Source organism: Bacillus rossius, chromosome 17 (genome assembly GCF_032445375.1).
Source record: "Bacillus rossius redtenbacheri isolate Brsri chromosome 17, Brsri_v3, whole genome shotgun sequence".
Lineage (NCBI taxonomy): Eukaryota > Metazoa > Arthropoda > Insecta > Phasmatodea > Bacillidae > Bacillus > Bacillus rossius.
Genome location: NC_086344.1, coordinates 11,363,656 through 11,383,430, shown reverse-complemented (window position 1 = coordinate 11,383,430; position 19,775 = coordinate 11,363,656). Strand labels below are relative to the sequence as shown.

Here is a 19,775-nt window from a genome sequence, read left to right as displayed (position 1 = left end):
CCATGACGTCACGCTGATGGAAGTACATTATATATATACCTTGGCAGTATTCAGGGATCAGTCTGATTGAGGACTTCAAGAGAAATGACATGTCGCCAATTTTTTAGTTGGTCCTGGCCGGAATCAAACAAAGTTCCTCTGAAATCCGCGATGTGCCATTTTTATTATTTTTTTGCAATTTTTAAAATAATTTTATGATTTGTTTTCAGGTTTAATTACTATTTTATTAAATTGTCCGCGTCAGGTTCGAACCAGTGACCCCGAACTCATTGGAATGTGTCTTTTTTTAATTATATTCAAAATGGCGACAATACATAATCCAAAACGACAACCATGATTACGGTCAAAGTCAAAGATCACGGTCAAAACAATTCAAGATGACGGCCGTGATTCCACAATCCAAGATGGTTGTCGGTCATTGACCCACTGTATGCTCCACTGCTTTAATTCTGCACTCGGAGCACCTATTGTATTCTACTTATATGTAATATATTGTAACAAACGAAGAAGTTTGGTACCACTTCGTTATTTAATTCGTTAATTCGTTTGACTGTCGTAATGTTTCTGCTATTCAAACAGAGGATAAACTAAATTGCTCCTTATGTGGTTGTTCAGGGTGTTTTCTGCGTGAATTGGGCTGGATGCACAGAATATGAAACAGAGGGGGCTATTTCTATGAGGAGTTGACTTACCTAGCTTCTAGCTTTCCTTCATGTAGTCGCTCTGTGTTGCTGAGCAAGAGTTCTCGGTTATTTTTCTCTGCTTTCATAAAAACTGTTGCCTATTCCCCTTATAATACATTATTAATTTTTAGTAATTTTATCTCACCCCTAGTTATTCTTTACATGTGATTGACAATGGTTTTTTACTCTTCAAAACTTGGGTCTTATTTAATGAGAAATGAATAATATGCTGGTGATGACCTTATTTCTCATACGTATATACTCATTAGTGTAAAACAATTTATGATATTTTACTTAAATATATGGGGCAGTATATATCAATAATCTTTAATCATTTTAATAACATTGTTTCTCTTTACTTATGTTAAAATATACAAAATTGTAAAATTATAATAATTTATGTAACTGGGTAAATGTACATAGGTATATGCCTGTTCCCTGTAATTCTATCCAATGAAATGTATTCGTTTAAAACTTCTTATTAATAAAAAACAAATTTCGGACATACACCATTGCTGCTTACATTGTAGGTCAAAACCCTATAAAGACAACCAAGATGAATCGTTGATCACAAATGTATAATTATATTACAAATGTGCAGTTATAAAAATTTAGGAAGACATGTTCGTAAGTTTCATTTGGTTTTCAAAGAGTTTCTCTGCTAAGAAAAAAACATTTGCAAAAGTTTTCGTTTCCTGCCAAGGCCGGCCCAAAAAAAAACCTTGAAAAACAAGTACCTATTTTCTTCGCTAGGAGCTGTAGTAGAACGTGTGCTGAGCCAGTCTGCAAAATGGCGTCACCCGTAATGACGAGTGGTTTCTCTGGCTGTTCTATGTGTGTGTGAATTTATTGCAGTCGTGACTCAATAAAATGTCTGATTCTCACAAACAACATGAGATTATGAACTTTTCATGTGAGTTCTTGCCGAGAAAAAAATACAAAAATGCTGACAAATGACTGCTGGTGAAGTGTCTTGGAAAATGTGTATTCGAGTAGTGTATTTTTTATTTTACTTTATTTTTTGAGCTTCTGATAACACGACTATCACACCTAGGTTGCCTCTGAACATGTGTCAGCAATCGCCCCATTGGTCTTCTGTCCAGTGGCATATAGAGATAACTTTTATCAAATGTCAGGTGATTGTGTTCTTTGTGGCAGATTATTGAACAGTTGCGCGCACGACACCTTTCGATAAGATACTTCCTTTGTACACTAGTACATGTTAGTAACAGGACTCAGAGTCCCACGCTTACTCACTGCAATCACATGCACTGAATGTCGAGTCAGTCCCACACACTTACAAGTGACACCGCTGCATACGAACTACCAAGCATCATACTAATTACAAGTAATTCGTCCAAGTAGCATGCATGCTGTTATATTCCCACGCCAAGCAGTCTCCGCGCCTAGCAGGCCCCGTGCCTAGCAGGCCCTGAGCCTAGCTGGCCACGTGCCTAGCAGGCCCCGCACCTAGCAGGCCTGGGGCCTAGCAGGCCCCACGCCTAGCAGTCCCCTGAGTATAACAGCTACGAGCCTAGATGTCCCCGTGCCTAGCATGCCCCTGACTATAATAGGTACGAGCCTAGCATGCCCCGTGCCTAGCAGGCCCAGCGCTTTGCAAGCCCCACGCCTAGCAGGCCCCAAGCCTAGCAGGCTCCAAGCCAAACATGTCCCGAGCCTAGCATGCCCCCAGCCTAACATGCCCCATGCCTAGCATGCCCTGTGCCTAGCAGGCCCCACGACTAGCAGGCCCCGAGCCTAACAGTCCCAATGCCTAGCATTCCCTTGACTATAACAAGAACGAGCCTAGCAGGTCCCGAGCCAAACATTCCCCATGCCTAGCATGCCCCATGCCTAGCAGGCCCCACGACTAACAGACCCCGAGCCTAGCAGGCCCCACGAATAGCAGGCCCCACGCCTAGCAGGCCCCGAGCCTAGCAGTCCCCGTGCCTAGCATCCCCTTGACTATAACAGGTATGAGACTAGCAGGTCACGAGCCTAACATGCCCTGTGCCTAGCATGCCCTGTGCCTAGCAGGCCCCGAGCCTAGCAGGCCCCATGCCTAGCAGGCCCCACGGCTAGCAGGCCCCACATCTAGTAGGCCCCGCGACTAGCAGGCCCCATGCCTAGCGGGCCCCATGCCTAGCAGGCCCCGAGCCTAGCAGGCCCCGCTTCTATCAGGCCCCAAGCCTAGCAGCCCCCGTGCCTATCAGGCCCCGCGACTAGCAGGCCCCACGCCTATCAGGCCCCACACCTAGCAGGCCCCACGCCTAGCAGGCCTCGCGACTAGCAGGCCCCAAGCCTAGCAGGCCCCGAGCCTAGCAGGCTCCGAGCCTAGCAGGCCCCGATCCTAGCAGGCCCCGAGCCTAGCAGGCCCCACGCCTAGCAGGCCCTGTACCTAGCATGCCCCACACCTAGCATGCCTCACGACTAGAAGGCCCCAAGCCTAGCAGGCCCCAAGCCTAGCAGGCCCCAAGCCTAGCAGGCCCCAAGCCTAGCAGGCCCCAAGCCTATCACACCCCATGCCTAGCAGGCCCCACGATTAGCAGGCCTCGCAATGAGCCTTTCCTTTTTTATTTTCCTTGTTTCTTTGTGTATTATTTGAAAAAAAATTAAAACATGAATGGGAAGAGGAAGACTTTGTTTTTTGTTAGCATGTAATTTAACGCGTCAATAAATATATTTCAACTTTTTTTTATTCAGTACTGTTCTGCCTGCTATATTGTATATTAATTTTTAATAGTTGTACTAATTTTTTATCATAATAGACATTAGAATAATAATCATAAAATAAGGAGAAAATTTTAAAACTGATCAAAACTACATAACTCATTCACGACTGTTATATGTATTTGTTTGGATTTAGAATTTTTTTAAAATTAAAAGTGCCAAAAAGTTATCAATAATATATTTTTATTAATCCAGCGAACACTTACTATTCGTACCTACCTCCTTAATTTGATTGAGTATTTTCTCTGCTTTAGTTTATTTTTGGTCCCAATTGCTTGATTATTATGAGCAAATGTCACTGCACTTTGTCACCACAGTGCACCGTGGCAGAAGAAATTGTCAGCGCATATATGACCGATGAAGCTTTATGTAGCAATGTATGCCAATTTTATGGTGTCATTGTATTTTGGTTTTTTGTGACTGTTGTGAAAGACATACATTAGGCTCTTCGACAGATCTAAAACTTTTAAATCTGTATAAATTGATTTCTTGAAGTTGATGCCTTGGGTGCGACGAACCAATGCTAGACTGTCATCCTACACCATACAATCCTTAAATGTTGGTTGTGCGATGAGTTTCTGCAGATGCTCGTCACTGCACATCAGTTACTGATGAACTACTGTAGTTCAGAGTCCCCTGTTACAGCACTCATAGAGCATAATATTCGATAAGTGATCATAGAGCATTGTGAATCCATTTGTAGTCTATTCAAAAAATGAATTAAATTTTTAATGGCATTGATTACACAGACTATAGATTTTGTAGTAGCAGGTCAGGCAACAAATAAAATAATATAGGTCCACTATACTTAGAAAACCCAAATATTTTAAAATCAAAAGATAGAAAATAATTATTGCCTGAAAACTGTTGACATTATCGCGCCTACTAAATTTAAATTTGAGGTAAATTTTCAATGTGATTATTAAGCACATCGTTCTAACTTTGGTTTAGGTTAACCATTTCTTGGTCCACTATGGTTCTTTGGTTCTGGCCGTTAGCACCACTTGCAGTTGGCTATAAAAATATTTGTTTTTGTTTACAAGTTGATACTCCGTGACTTTGTGAGATAAACGCACATGTTAGGTTATTGTGATTAAAAATAGGAACTTAGTTCAATTAAAAAAATTTAACTATCATGGAAGTAGTTAGTGTTGACTTGATGTACGCTTCATGTGCCTGCAACAGAAATCCACATTGTTTAGACTGGGGAAACAATAACATAATATGTTACGGCGCACGCAACGCCGTAGCCTTTTATGATACCAAGGTAAAGAAATATGATTGGTAATTTTAATATAACCATTTTAACCACAAACACACACACATAGGAATTAACCAAATACAACATTTAACTTAGAAAAAACAAATTCTATTCCCAAACACAACACTCCATTTGAAGATACTTCTAGCTTGATTTAAGTAAGATGTCTGAATCCCATTCACTAAACGCAAAAGCGTGATTAGTAATAATGGTGGTTGAACTTAAGACGAAGCATCGTAGTCACGTTTTCATTTACGGGTTAGGTACCTTCCCAATACTTACCTGTCGCTGCCAAATAATTTGCGGTAGTTGTTTACTGTAAGATGAACCTCTTATATACTCTGAAAATAGTATTCAAAATTTCTACTGGTTTTTGAGAAATTACATTTAACAGGTTACAATAGGGAGCTTATGCAATGATGAGGTCATTGCCATCTTGTGCTTAATTTATTTTTAGTTTAACAGAGACTTTTCGGGGACAGAGCGGAGCGTGTGTGGCGGGGACAGAGCGGAGCGTGTGTGGCGGGGACAGAGCGGAGCGTGTGTGGCGGGGACAGAGTGGAGCGCGCGCGGTCAGTTTGCAGGCGGGTGCAAGCTGGTCCAGATGCCGTGCGGCCACGAGGGCGCGGTGAACGCCGTGCGCTGGGCACGGCTCCAGGACGGCTCCCCGGGGCGAGAGCTGGTGTCGGCCTCGGCTGATGGCACGGCGGTCATCTGGACGGAGGGCGACGCGGGCCGGTTCGCCCCCTCGGCCGTGCTGCGCGGCCACCGGCAGTCCGTGCTGCTGGCGGACGCCGTGTACCGGCCGGGCGACGCACAGCTGGTCGTGGTCACGGCCTCCGTGGACGGCTGCCTGAAGGTGTGGCGCAGGCTTGTCGCAGGTAGGCGGCAGTTGAGCGACGCTCCCTACCTCACCTCTTTGAGTAACCCCTTAGGCATACAAGTCATAGACACTGTAACTTTTATATCTATGTACTGAAAACTAGGGAGAATGGTAATTTTCTTTCCTGGGTCAATCCTGAAGGACACAAACAACAAAAGATCAAAATAACTCAAATTAAAGAAGTCTTATGCATGTCATGTCAAGGGCGTCGCCAGGGGTGGTAAGGGGGGGCAGTTGCCCCCCCCCCCATCCCCCTCTAGAGCCCAAGAGATTCAAAAAAGTGTAGCCAAATGCAAAAAAATACATACTTTTCCCACAACTTGCCCCCTCCCCCTAGGCCATCGGCTGGCCATCAGCTAGCGTCACCCTTGTGTCATGTTGACAAGTTTCCGGGACAACTCGTCTGCTAGATCATTTTGTTTCCCTGGTACCTGCTGTACGACAAAGTCCAGGACCAGCGTTGCCCATTGAGAAGGCTTAGATTGTCTCCCTTGCTTGGTCGCCAGCTGTTAGACACACTGACTGTCCGACCTCAACATGAATGGTTGGCCCTCGTAGCGTGTAAGGGCTCGTACTACGCCCAAGCATTGTCGCTATACCTCTTCTCGACGTCATCGGACTTGGCACTGGCATACTCGGTTATCCTAGGCTCTCCGCGGGTACCAATTTGCAATAGGATGGTGCGTATGCCCTCTAGACTCGGGTCTGTCTGTGCTGTTAGCTGTTTGTTTGGGTATAGTCGGGCTGCAAACTGCGTTTCAGTTCGTCAGACACAAGCTGGGCATGTTCGGACAAAAAAAACTGTACCAAAGTGCATGGATCAGAAAAACCCTACTTCATTTGTTTTAATATGCATCTCTTATTGAATCACTTCCAAACCACAACAGCTCACTAATTTATTTTTATTGTTCTTAATGTATCTGTTTTAGACCAATTTATTACAAATTATTTTATCATAAAAATGTAGCATACCAATTTTACTGTTATTTTTGTGGTGTAAGTATTATAAAATAGCTTTTATAAAAGACAAATAACAGTAATACCGAAGTCTTCTCTGTTTTAAAAAATGAAATTCAACTAAAAATAAAACCGTAAAATCTTGTCTCTAATGATTTGTGATCGGGCGAAATCGCTAATCCAGCATGGCCAAGGTTCCAAATGGCCGTTAAATACCTTTCATTGTGCGAATGTAATGTACTTCTATTCAGAGTTACTTTAGACTGTGTGCTGTCACCGTAGTCCTCACAGTTCGGACACGACTGATGTAGATGGTCGCCAGCGAAGCGCCAAGACGACTGGGCGAGTGCGTGTGTGTGTGCCAGGCGAGGTGTGCTGCACCCAGACGCTGCCTCTGGACCCGGGCGTGTGCCTGTCGCTGCGCCTGGGCCGCCTGCCCGGGCCGGGGGCTCCCCCCCTCCTCCTGGCCTTCGGCACGGACGACGGCAGGATCCACCTGCTGGCGGAGAGCGGGCGCGGCGCGGAGCGGGAGTTCGTGCCGGCGGGCTGCCTGGCGGGCCACGAGGACTGGGTGCGGGCCCTGGACTTCGCTGCCGACGGTGAGGAGCAGAGAGTAGTCTTGGTATGGTATGGTATAAGTTTAGTCTATATAACTTAGTAAAAAAAATTTTTTTTAACCCTTTCCTGCCTAGAAATGTAAAAAAATTGAATTTTGTAATTTTTATTTCATTTTTATATTTAAGTAGGCATAAAAGGAGAGCATAATTTTTTCCAAATTTTTTTATTTATATTTAATATATTTTTTAATGATGGGACTTTTAAGTCCTGACAGGCATTTATCATATGTCCAGCTCAACGAACAAAAAAAAAGGGCGCCCCAGACCGGTGCAGCGCTGCCGTATCAGTGCTGCAACCTCTCGGCTGTCGATCGAACTTCTTCGACAACTGGCAGAGCAGAGCTATACAGGGACCCAGAGGTCCCGACAGGCAGCATGTGGTTTCAAACATGCACACACTATTTCTATGGGGCTTCAAACATTGTGGGACTCACAAGTCCCGCCAGGCAGGAAAGGGTTTAAAAAATTAATAATCGTGTGTGACATCGCATATTTGAATTCGATAAGTTTGGTCATTTTTTTCTATTTTTATCTCTGCGTTATCAGTTCACATTATAAAAGTATAGTTCAGGCTGTGACGGCTATTGCCTTAAAAACTGTAACGGCTGCTGATTAAAAGATTAATTAAATATTTACTATAGTTGGATATTAATTCTCATAAAACCTTATATGGAAAACATGCTAGAACAAAGCATTACAAATGAACTCTCCACATCAATAGTAATAAATAGAATCCAGATAAACTAAAAATAAATAACATACATATTTTATCTATGTGTGGCAATATATAAAAAATAGCCAGTAATGGGGACTGTCATTCAGTGGCGTAGCCAGGATTTGTGTATGGGGGGGTGTTAAGAAGCATGCCCTCCCCCCCCCCCCCCTCCTCCCCCCAACGTATTAAAGCGGGGCGTCTGGGGGTCTTCCTTCGGGAAAATTTTGCATTTTCAGGTGTAAAATAGTGCTATTTTAGCAGTTTTCGGTACTTAAATTTAAATATTGTAATGGTAAAAATTTTATTAATTTTAATATGAAATTTGTTTGAGTGATGAATAAGAAGTTAATTAAAGATTAGGTCCTAAGGGGGGAGGGGGGGGGTTGAACCCCTATCCCCCCTCCCCCCCGCCTGGCTACGCCCCTGCTGTCAACAGAAGTGAAAACTTAAAACTTTTTTTTTAAATGTGTAATGTGACATCATTTCTACGTCAAATGTACGTAAGAAAATGATTTTTGGTATTAGATCAGTACGATGTCAGCATGATATCATTTATCCTTACATCATTTTTTTTTAGTCACAACAGACGTCAGTGGCATGTAAAAAAATTACGTAAAAATTCATTACCATCCTGTGACTTACCAGTGATGTCAGACCTTAGGTCATGTATTCAATGGTCAAAGTAACTTCACTTACTGCTACTACAGCATGTCGGTGATGCGAACTCACGAGATTTTACCCATCCAAAAAAAGAGTCCAACACGCACATGATACAGCGAGTATATACAATGTATTAGTGTATATATGCGTTTACATGTACGTCGCCAGTCTGGCGCAACACGTCACTAGCATGTCGGTGACGCGAACCCATTAAGTTTTGCTCCTACCAAAAATCGCTCAACGTGGCTAAAGAAGTTTTCACTTCAAAAACAGCTGTAGGGATGTAATGCAACATGTCTTGAATCCTGAGAAGGAAGTGTTTAATTATGGAAAATCCCTGACCCAGCTGGAAATCACGGTGATACCCGTAGCTCGCTAGCCAGTTGTCCTGACGATGTTGGGTGAGCAGTTGTAACACATAGCTTGAGAAACTAGGTATTTGGCTTATGGTGGTTTGTAGTTACGTGAAAATTTTACTGTGTTGACATGGACATAAAATGTTAAAATAATGACCACAATTTGAAGTTAAATTTGACATGTCATGACTTAGGTCTTTACTCCATAACAAAATGTTATTGCTTTCTGTGTTGATCAACTCTCGGAACACTAATTAAAGCTGAGTCAGGAAAACTTGCACCGGCCAGTAATGTTTATGTCAGTGAAAATTTAAACTTGGAAAATCCTAACGTAACAGCAGCATGTTGCGTAACAGCAGAAAAAGATGGTCCCTTACAAAATTGTTAAGAAAATACTTTGACTGATGTCAAATAAAAACAAATACGTATGTTGTGTGCTGATTTGACATGCTTTTCGGTGCTATTTCGGTTTCATCGCGATTCACCACGTGACGTGATGATATTCTGAGTTTTTGTTCTTTACGTATAAAGTGTTTAATAATTTTGTGTGTTGTGTTAGTCGTAACTGCTGACGGAATTGTGTAATTTGGAATTTTGAAACAGATGCCGGAGACCTGATGCTGGCGAGCGCGGCTCAGGACAAAATGATCCGCCTGTGGCGTATTTCCCTGCGCCGGGCCCACGGAGCCAGCGGGGCAGCGAAGCCAAACGTCCTGCAGACAGAAGAGAAGCAGTTCAGTGTTCTGGTCGACGACGAGGAACAGTTTTTCGCCTACTCCCTCGAAGCCGTGCTCTCCGGACACGACGGCTGGGTGTACGGCGTCACCTGGTTCCCGCCGGTACATTCAGGTAGATTTCCGTTTCATGACTCGACGTTGTTACAAGGTACACGATATTCAGCCGTTTTTTCATCAGCTTAGCAACTGGGAAAAACCAGACTTTGAAATGGATGAGTTTCTACACTGCATGGCTCGAGTGTTCAAGTGCAGAGACAACGGCAAACTTTGCTCTTAGGGTCTTCGCAGTGGTGCTCCCAAGTTCGTCGTCTTCCGGGAGCCGGCAGTGCCGCCTACCCAAGAGCAGGCGTGGCCTTGAATTCAACAAATGGAAGCAAGTTGTAGCCCTGCTATCGAACCAGTTGTCACTTTTGGCCGACCTTTCTACAGGCAGTACGTTGTGAATACTTAGTTGATTTGCGGATAGTCAGAACGTAGACCTGTGTTAGCGAAAGAGGTGCTCTCATCTGACACCAAACATAGGTAATGCGAGGCACGTCTACTTGTCCCGCAGCTTGTATTGCGCGAAGCTACTGCGCAGAGCAGAAACGCAGAATGTGGCGTGTACTAACGGTACTTCCCGCGTTCACACGGTGGCATCATCACAGCTGTTGAAGATGGAGGCTGTTATCCCAGCTCCTGCGGACTGAAGTGCGATCTGTGATAAAGTTTTTGAATGCTCGGAGCATAGCGCCGATTGAATTTCATCGTCAGCTGTGCCAGGGTCCGTGGCCCTAACGTCACGAGTAAGTAGATGGGGCGTTGCTGGTGCAGACAGCTTTCAGCAGGTAGACATGATGAGACTCAGACGGGAGGTCATCCCTCGTTACAGGCGACCTTGAGTAGCTTATATATGAATGTGTTCAATCAGCATCAGCACTTTGAGAATGACAGAGAGGCAGTCACACGCTGGTTCCAATCCCAGACGGCAGACTGCTGTGACACAGCTATTCAAAAAGTTGGTCTTACGGCATAAAAAAATTTCTCAGTTCCGGTGGCAAATATGTAGAAAAAAAAGCTGAAAACTTGCTTTATCTGTTGAAATCAATATTTCTATGAATTTTTTTTTCTTTTCCCCCCTCCCTCCTGTATAAACGGCCCCAGGGAAATGTACTTTAAGGACGAACCACGTATCTCTGCATCTATTATGTGACATAACATTATACTGGGTGTTATCTGACATTCAAGGGGGAAAAAAAAGACTGCAGATCCCAGATGCTTTGGGCTAGGTGGTGAGCGATCAGTTTTGGTCGAGCACATTGAAAAATGTTCTAATAACACTTTTAAACTAGTGTTTAGTCAATGCTGATTACAGAATTAGCTAATTCCTTTATGTTAATGCGATGAAAGGATTTGGAATCCAATGGTTTTAGAATCGAAGCTGGTTGATTGTTGTCCCATAGCCAAACCTTTAAATATGAGTGTCATAATGAATTACGTAATAATATCAAAGTCTATTCTATACCTTTACATATGATTTTCAGCTTAAAAAGGAGCATCCCAATTATTTGAGAGTTTTCCGATTAATAAGTAGTTTTTTAATACGCTAGGTGTTTTCGTATAGTCAAGATTTTTGAACTAACCTGAAATTTAATTTATATGTTTTTTAAAATTGTAATTCTTTAGGCGCATTATGAAAAATGAATATAGTGTAGTTTTATAATGTGAGTGTACCATGCAACAAAATTTTAACTGGCAAAAAAAAAACTACATAGAAATAAAAGTTGTACATGTCCTTTTTTTTTAATACTGGTTCATATCATTAAAATTATTTTTTATTGTGAATATTAGTGATAGAAATTGTGTTTTTAAACTTTCTCAAGTTTATTTATGTAAGTGAGTTTAGTGAGAATGAATTTTTATGATGCAGAAAAAAAATTACAAGCTGAAAAAGGGCTACATGTGAATAATAATTATTTATTTGCTTTTAAATAACATACTTTTAGTAATAGTTTTGGAATACTGATCCATATAATTAAGAACATTTATTTATTGTAAATTTTAGTGATAGAAATGGTTTTCATAAACTTTTTCAAGTGTATTTATATTAGTAAGTTTAATTTATTTGCATTATAAATTATTACATTAAATTTTAATAAATAATTAAAATTAATAAATTAAAATTAACATTAAGCATATTTATTGATTTTCATTGTTAATATTGAATAATGTTTATTCAGTAATTTTTTTTTAATTTGATTGAATTTGTACTTTACTAACTATATATTTAAAATCACTCCAGTCTTTTTATTATTTATTTTTTACATTAATTATTTGCATGCAAAATTAAATTTAAGTTTTTATTACACATTACACTAGAACTTATAATAGGCGTACATAAGTACTTGCACCCACTATTTTTTCTTCTTCTTATTAATTGAAACTTTTACCATCATACTGTCTATCTCTGCTACATAAATAACTTATGTAACTTGTTCTGCATCCACGAGAATGAAGTTGCAGATGCAGCTAGTCCGCATTGAAATCAAACAATGTTCGCAGGCATTCACTGCCATTGTCTGAAGTAGCTTGGCTTCTGGGTTGTTGCCGCGCGTCCTCGGCTAATAATTCACCGACGTTTCTGGTTGACATTGCAGTCGCCATCATCACGGAGCAGTTACTGCAATGTTGGTGAGTTATTCGCCAAGGACGCGGCTACAGCCCAGAAGCCCAGCTACTTCAAAATTAAACAAGTTTATATACATTCCCTTTTTTTTTTTTTTTTAAATTCCAACCCTGATGCTCTTGTAGTGGTGGTGTTGGAGACGGCTGATCGCAGCGCCGGCCGGCAGGTGGGGGCTCGGGAGAGAGGCGCGGCTTGCAGCTGCTGTCCTCGTCGCTGGACAAGACCATGATCCTGTGGGAGGCCCACGGCCAGTCGGGGGTGTGGCTGGAGACGGCCCGGCTGGGCGAGGTGGGGGGCAACACCCTGGGCTTCTACGGCTGCCAGGTGTCCCCGGACGGGCGCAGCGTCGTCGCGCACGGCTACCAGGGCTCCCTGCACATGTGGCACAGAGCAGAGGCAAGTACCTGGTGTGGGCTCCTCCTCCCAGCCTGGTCCGAGCTCGAGTCCCAGCCTACCCAAGTTCTTAGCGTGCGTTGCCTTGAGCAGTTTGGTTGTGAAGGGTGATTATTGTTTTCCTTAGCACTTAATTGTTTTCATTCTTTATATCCACTACATATACCTCACCCACCTCATATACCTCACCCACCTCATATACCTCACCCACCTCATATACCTCTCCCGCCTCATATACCTCTCCTGCCTCATATACCTCACCCACCTCATATACCTCTCCCACCTCATATACCTCTCCCGCCTCATATACCTCACCCACCTCATATACCTCACCCAACTCATTTACCCCACCACCTCATGAACCCCATCCACCATGCCCGTTCATCTGCCAAACATACTTTATTCACCTCATCTACCACATCTGCTTCATGTACTGTACCCATATCACCCAACTCACATACCACATGCACCTCATTCACCACACCCACCACCTGTTCTACCACACCCAACTCATTTACATCATGTACCACATCCAACCCGTACCGCATCATAATCTTCTGCACCCACCTCATCTGCCACACTTACCTCAGCTACCAAACGCACCTATTCTACCCCATCTACTGCGATCACTTCATCTACTGAACCCACCCATTCGTCAAATCCTCTTCTAACCCATCTACACACTTCACCTCATTCACCACTTACCTCATATACCTGTTGTGCTGGGTAGACATGTTAGCTTGGCTCCTTGGGTAGAAAAAATTGACTGTTATTAACATCTCATCACTTAAGTAGTCTTCTATCTTGAAGAATTAAAGTAAAAAATTCTCTGGTATGAATATTTTGTGGTTTTTCTTTAGTTGGAAAATTCACATTTTCCTATCATAACAATATTATTACTGCCCTCGTGCATTAAAGCTCATCTTTGCATCACTTTGACTACTTTGGGGTGGCACATCTGACTCACTGATTCATCACTTACTTAATGACATCGGTTCAATAATTTATATGTATGGTAATGTCTATAGTGTTTGTGTAGTTAAGGTTTAATGATATTTTGTGAACAGTGTTCACCTGAGAAGCAAGGCTGCATTTCGGTTTTAAATTACAGATTATGAAAAGTAAAATCACTTGGACAAGAAATTTTATGTGAACATTAAATTTAAAATCTAAGTGTTAATGGTCACCTTATATTGATCCCTTATCATCTGTACTAAGTGCCTAACCAAACAGTTCAATTTGACATTTTCAGTGATCTAGCTTTTTCATGTTTTTACCTCCAGCGAAACTCTTTGTTGTGTAACTGAGGATAAGATGACTTAAAAGAGACTCTATTTCAAATACAAGATAATCCTGAATAACACATTTTCTCAAGTCTTAAATCCACAGCAAGGTTTGATAGTAAAATTACTTCAGAAAGTGGATAGATATAAGTTAAAAAAAAAAACTCAAAATTTAAACCTGTTAATTAATTACTGCTTTGAATTTACAGTAAGGCAATTTACTACAGTAGAACCCTGGTTTGCGAACACGGATTTAACGAAAACAGCGATTTAACGTAAAGGTTTTCAGGAACCATCAAAAAACACCAATTTATTAAAATAATAATATAGATTTACAAAAAATGAAAGTAAATAGTAATGGAATCTTATCTCTGTGGTGTCAGTAATAGAATGGAGGTACTATATATTAATATGTGCCTTTGCATTATCTGTCCAAATACGAAAAAATTAAAAAAATTGTTCAAATTGCTTAAAAACTCCGGGTGCTGTAACTGAATTGCGTAGGTGCGTGCCATTGCGCGCGCCTGGATAGATAGACTGTCCGCGACACTAGACATGAAGGGTTTCTTTGTCCACGTCCCCCTCCCCCGCTACTTTACCTTGCTTGACTCACCATGTTATCTTCCAAACATGCCCGCATAGTAACAGTGCTAGCCAATAATCACACGTTTCCAAATATTCCCTTTCCCATCCTCCAGGTTTTTTCAACTTGTGACCACGTCACACCAATACGCCATTATCATTATTCTCTAGAGGTGTAAAAGTAACGAAAATAAAGCGTACCCTTATGTATTCGTTACTACAACAATTAGTACTCGTTACTATCGTATCACGTTACATTACTCATTAATTCTGATACTGCATAACATGCTATGTTATGTTGCAGCAACGAATCGAGTCGTATTGCGTACGCGTACAGTATGGCGTCGCGTAAATAATAATAAATAGAATATAAACAATTAACAATATTTGATAATTAACAGTTTTTGTTAACCAAGAAACAATTAAATCTCATTAGAGCGGCTTTTTTATATTATCTCTTTTAAGATAACAAAAAAACATGAAAATACGCGATAAAAAACAAACATACATATTTCTAATTTGTAAACAATACTTTCTTACGTTGTCTCTGTTCCAATCTCAAACTTTGTCTACACACACAATACCTTTAATAAACAGTAAAAAAAACTTTGACGATGAATTTCCAAATTATATTTTACTTAATAAACAAACATCGTTCTTTGTAACGTAAATTCATCGAATATGCGCGCGCATGCGTGAAACATACGAAAAATGCGATAAACGAGATGCAGCCGTGTGTAACGTTTCGTTACTTGTTACTAGATGGCGCACCCGTTACTCAGTACCGAATACATATGGTTTGCTACAGCTCTATTATTCTCAGTAAGAGCTTTGTGCGTGGTGTTTAGTTTTTGGAATACGTTTTTTATAAGTGCTCCGCAGCTCAGCGAACAAAGAGTCAGCCGGCGGCTATGCCGCGCCGTAACAGCAGCTGACCGAGTACAATGACATTTCTCCGCGTACGGCGCGCTATTGACGGTATTTGCTGCAATTTTTTAATGTGACGCAGTGTGTATGTAGCTCGTATTTGTTATAAACGCTGCAGGTTGGGACTGTATTTTAATAAACTTTAACGTATTTCTTACACTTTACATATTTTTAAACTTTTTTCCAAGATTTCTGAAAATCTGTATGTACGACCGAGGTGTACGTACGAACCGGGGGCCGTACGAGCGAGATCAAAAACTTTTATGATGGAAAGTTGACAAAGTCTGAGATAGCACGGCAGCACAAGATATCAGCGTCGACCCTGTCTACGATGTGGAAACGTAAGGACGCGATTATGAGTGCGGGGGTGATTGAAAATCGGTAAATCGGATTTAACGAAACATCGATTTAGAGTAAACATTTTCGGTAACCATAGCACTTCGTTAAATCGGGGTTCTACTGTATATAAAATGCTGAATGCACATATACATCTTAAATTCAAATGTATATGCAATATCGGGTAAAGACTAAGAACTGTGACCATGTTGAAGATCTAATAAATGAAAAAAATATATATACTTTTACCATTGCACACAACTAAGTATGAGATGATTATTTGTTCATCCGCTATAAGAAGCCAATATTTGTTTGCAGTCTCCAATGTTTATGGCAGAATTTTGTATACTTAGTTTTTTTTTTTTTACTGACTAACTTTACTTAGACAATTAGAATATTAAAAACCGTAGTTCTTTGCCAAAAATTTAAATTTGGTTAAATTTTTTTTCTTCAAAAATACTGAATTATTTTAAAAACTGTTTGCTTTTGTAATTTGTTTTCAAAGGTTAACTTTGAGATAGTTGACAGCAATGCTGACATTCAGATGGTGGTTCTAGTTTTTTTAATATTATAATGTGGTTTTTTACAAAATGAGAAGAAAAATGTTTGTTTAATTCCACAGCTTTACGAACAGTTTGTATAAAAAAATTGATTCACTTTATAGAAGAGTTTCTGTGGTAAGTAAACATGTTGAATTTTACATTTTTAAATTTCACCTCTCACTTCCAATACTTTCCCCTTCAAGCTCATTCCTCTTCCGCCCTGTTCTCTCTAGGAAGGAGTGCAACCTCTTCCTGTTTGTCTCCGCTCCCTCTGTCTCCTCCCCAGTGCAGCCTGTCTCCTGTCTCCTAGCTTCCCCCACCCCGATCATCCCGACTCCCGGGTCGTGACTGGTGGTCTGTGTGTGTCTCCCCCTCCTTGCCTCTCCTCCCCATGCACCCATCATCCATCTCTCTTCCCGGCACGGCACCTTCTCCAGCCGTCTTGTCTCCGTCGCCCGGACCACTGCATCGGCGTCGCCCACGTGGAGTACGCCTGTGCCTTTACCGTCCTTCCTGCTACCTTCAGTGTCCCGCCAATCACTCGACTCCCTCTCCGCTCTAGCTTCTTCCACCGCCTCCTGTGTCTCCTGCCCCGTCCGGCAGTCTGCCCTCTTCCTTGTTATATCGTGTTGTAGTTTGGACACTCTTCGTTCATGCAAAATTACAAATCGTAAAATGGATGGTTATTACACTTAAGTACTGTAGGAATATTGGCTATAAACAGCGATTTTTTTTTACACACGCACACACACAGGTTAACTGCTCAAGAGAGACATGTAAAATTTCATCCCGAAAAACTTGTGGAACAGCTTTGTGGGAATTCTAGTCCAGTTTGTAATTCCTGACCTCTCTTAATTCCCAATCCATCTTTGTAGCTGGCTGGTGGTTGGCATTAATCTGCTAGCCACCATTACGTTTGTAGCTTATGCTTGATAAATAAACAAAAAATTAGACCACTTATCTTGATTTGGTTTTGGCTTTCTTCGAGAGTAGATGGCCACCCTAGCTGGATGATGCCATGAAACCTTACCAAGTAGTCTCTGGTGTTTAAAGTTCGTCGCCAGTGTTATCGCTGTACTGCAGTGTGTTGTGTGGGACCTTTGAATATAGTATATACTGTATAGAAGTCGCGAGTGGATAGGATTTACTATACGTTTTTCAGGAGCGTATGAGGAGCAGCTTGGGAACTTCACCGCTGCAGTGCGCTGCCGTAACGCCCTGTATCGTCTTCGTTGTTATTTACACATTAGAGCGCAGCACTGTCGCCCGCTGTCATTTTTCCCGCACCCCCCACCAATCATTCACTGCAGCTCAAGGTAGTTCAACGGGAGTTTGTGCGACATACAACTGCAGGGATGAGAGGTTGGGTAGAGGGTGGGTGGAGGACAACGCATGTTTGAGGGAGGGTGGGGGAAGGGGTGTTTGAAGAGTTCGACACTTGTCTGCTAGGGACCACCACAAGTCGATGCCCTAGAGATGGTGGCGATTGCGGCGGTGAAATTAACCAACTACCTCAAACCGTATCAGAAATTTTAACCTGGGCTGGCGACTTCTATACAGTAATACAGTATATATATTGAAAGCTGGGACGCTGTGAGCAGGGGTTGTTCGGCAGGGCGGGGCCTCCTGGGTGCCGGGGGTGGTGGTGGGGGGCCACTTCGGCGCGGTGGTCGACCTGTGCTGGGAGCCGGGGGGCCAGTTCCTGCTGAGCGCGGGCGCCGACCAGACCACGCGGCTGCACGCTCCGTGGCTCCGCGCCGATGGCGAGGTAGCACGCCCCCAACCCCTCGTCATCACACTCGTGTTATAAAGCCTGCAGCTGCTGCGGTTCAACTTATTTTGTATTAACTCATTGTCTTCACAAGTGTCATGATTACCCTCTTTTCATTGCATAATCGTCGCACGCGTATAATCGCAGCACCCTTATTTTAGGGCGTCAAAATTTCGATAAAAAAACCTCTCGCGTAATCATCGCATGATGTTTTTGGTCCAGCTATTAGATTCCGAGCTCTTTGTGTAGGTTTTTTTTCCCCCGTATAAAACAATGTATTTTAAATTAGAAATCTAATATTTATTCGTACATTACCACTTATTTAATTAACGGAAATACAAAGTTTTCTCATGTGTAAATTTTCTTTTAAAGACGTTTTTAAACGTTATAACCTTAATCTGATCATCTGCGTCGCCGCGGTGTACCTCTTATCAAAATTTAGCCAGCGCTAGTTGGCATCATTCATGTTTGGTTAATGTTGCTTCCCGTATAGAGCCTGCACATGTAGTCGAATATCGATATCTCGCCGATTGCATGCAACGTGCGCTCTCTGTCGAGTGCCGAGTTAACTACATTTGATGGGCCGCACTCTTTCGTGGTAACTGTGTACTACAACGATAGTTACGCGTTCGTTCAGGCTCGCATTGGGGTCACAGATTTTGTTTTTATATTTAAAGTTGAAAAAAGGTTTTTGTTTGTTGACTTATTAATTTAAATTGTTTGGCGTGCTCTTTTATACTTCACTTTTTAAATAGTAAACGTATTTTCCATGAATGGGTTTTGTTTTTATGAATAACTTCACCTAACAAAATTTCTTTTTTCTCGCATAAACGTCGCACCCCTACTTTTCAAACTTTATTTTAGTATAAAATGTGCGACGATTATGCGATAAAACACGGTACTGAATGCACTTCCGGTCGGAAGCCCGCCTGCGTGTTCCAGCACCGCGCCGTGTGTCCCCCAGGCGACGTGGCACGAGCTGGCGCGGCCCCAGGTGCACGGCTACGACATGGCGTGCCTGGCCGTGCTGTCGCGCTACAGGTTCGCGTCGGGCGCCGAGGAGAAGGTGGTCCGTGCCTTCCGGGCGCCCCGCACCTTCGTGCGCAGCTTCCAGCGCGTGTGCGGCGTGGACGACGCGGCAGCAGCGTGTGAGCACGAGCCCGCCCGGCCGGCGGTCTGGGATCTGTGGGAGGGGGGGGAGAGGTGTTCCCTAGGCATGGGCCGGTCGTATCCCCAACCAAGTATACGGTGGAGGAGGTTTGGTTCGGCAGGTTCAGGACCACTAGTCTCTCCACGTCATCAAACATCAATATATTTTTATGAAGAAAAATTAAGATACGTACAGTACAAAGGTAGTAAAAAAAAACAGGGTTGTCTGTAAAGTCTGTCTACGGACGATAATTTTACGTGATAACGTCATAAGAAAACATTCATGAAAAATTGCGTACATACTTTTTAATTTTCAAATATTATTTACAGGTTTTGCAAATATTATTTAAATAATTAGTTTCAATATAATCACGAACAATTAGTTATAGAAATAAACTGAAATCAAAGTCAATAAATTGTTAATTTGAAATGACGAAATTGGACAAATTAATCAAATTTTTTTAAAAAAAGCCCGCCTTAACCCATTTGATATTATAGAAGATTTTCTCTCACGGTGGTTGGCCGGTT

General features: G+C 42.2%; 1 protein-coding gene across 2 annotated transcripts in view; it reads left to right on the top strand.

The window, feature by feature from the left end:
• Positions 1-4,445: 4,445 nt before the first annotated feature.
• Positions 4,446-19,775, top strand: part of LOC134540811 (elongator complex protein 2) — a 36,597-nt gene continuing 21,267 nt past the window's right edge. For both annotated transcript variants that reach the window (XR_010076518.1, XM_063383751.1), the window contains exons 1-7: positions 4,446-4,680; positions 5,252-5,555; positions 6,880-7,113; positions 9,466-9,711; positions 12,431-12,660; positions 17,943-18,095; positions 19,063-19,246. Coding sequence is in view for 1 of the 2 variants with exons in the window: in XM_063383751.1 (XP_063239821.1) it covers positions 4,549-4,680; positions 5,252-5,555; positions 6,880-7,113; positions 9,466-9,711; positions 12,431-12,660; positions 17,943-18,095; positions 19,063-19,246 (1,483 nt within the window). In the remaining variant the exon portion in view is untranslated. The remainder of the gene's footprint in view (positions 4,681-5,251; positions 5,556-6,879; positions 7,114-9,465; positions 9,712-12,430; positions 12,661-17,942; positions 18,096-19,062; positions 19,247-19,775) is intronic.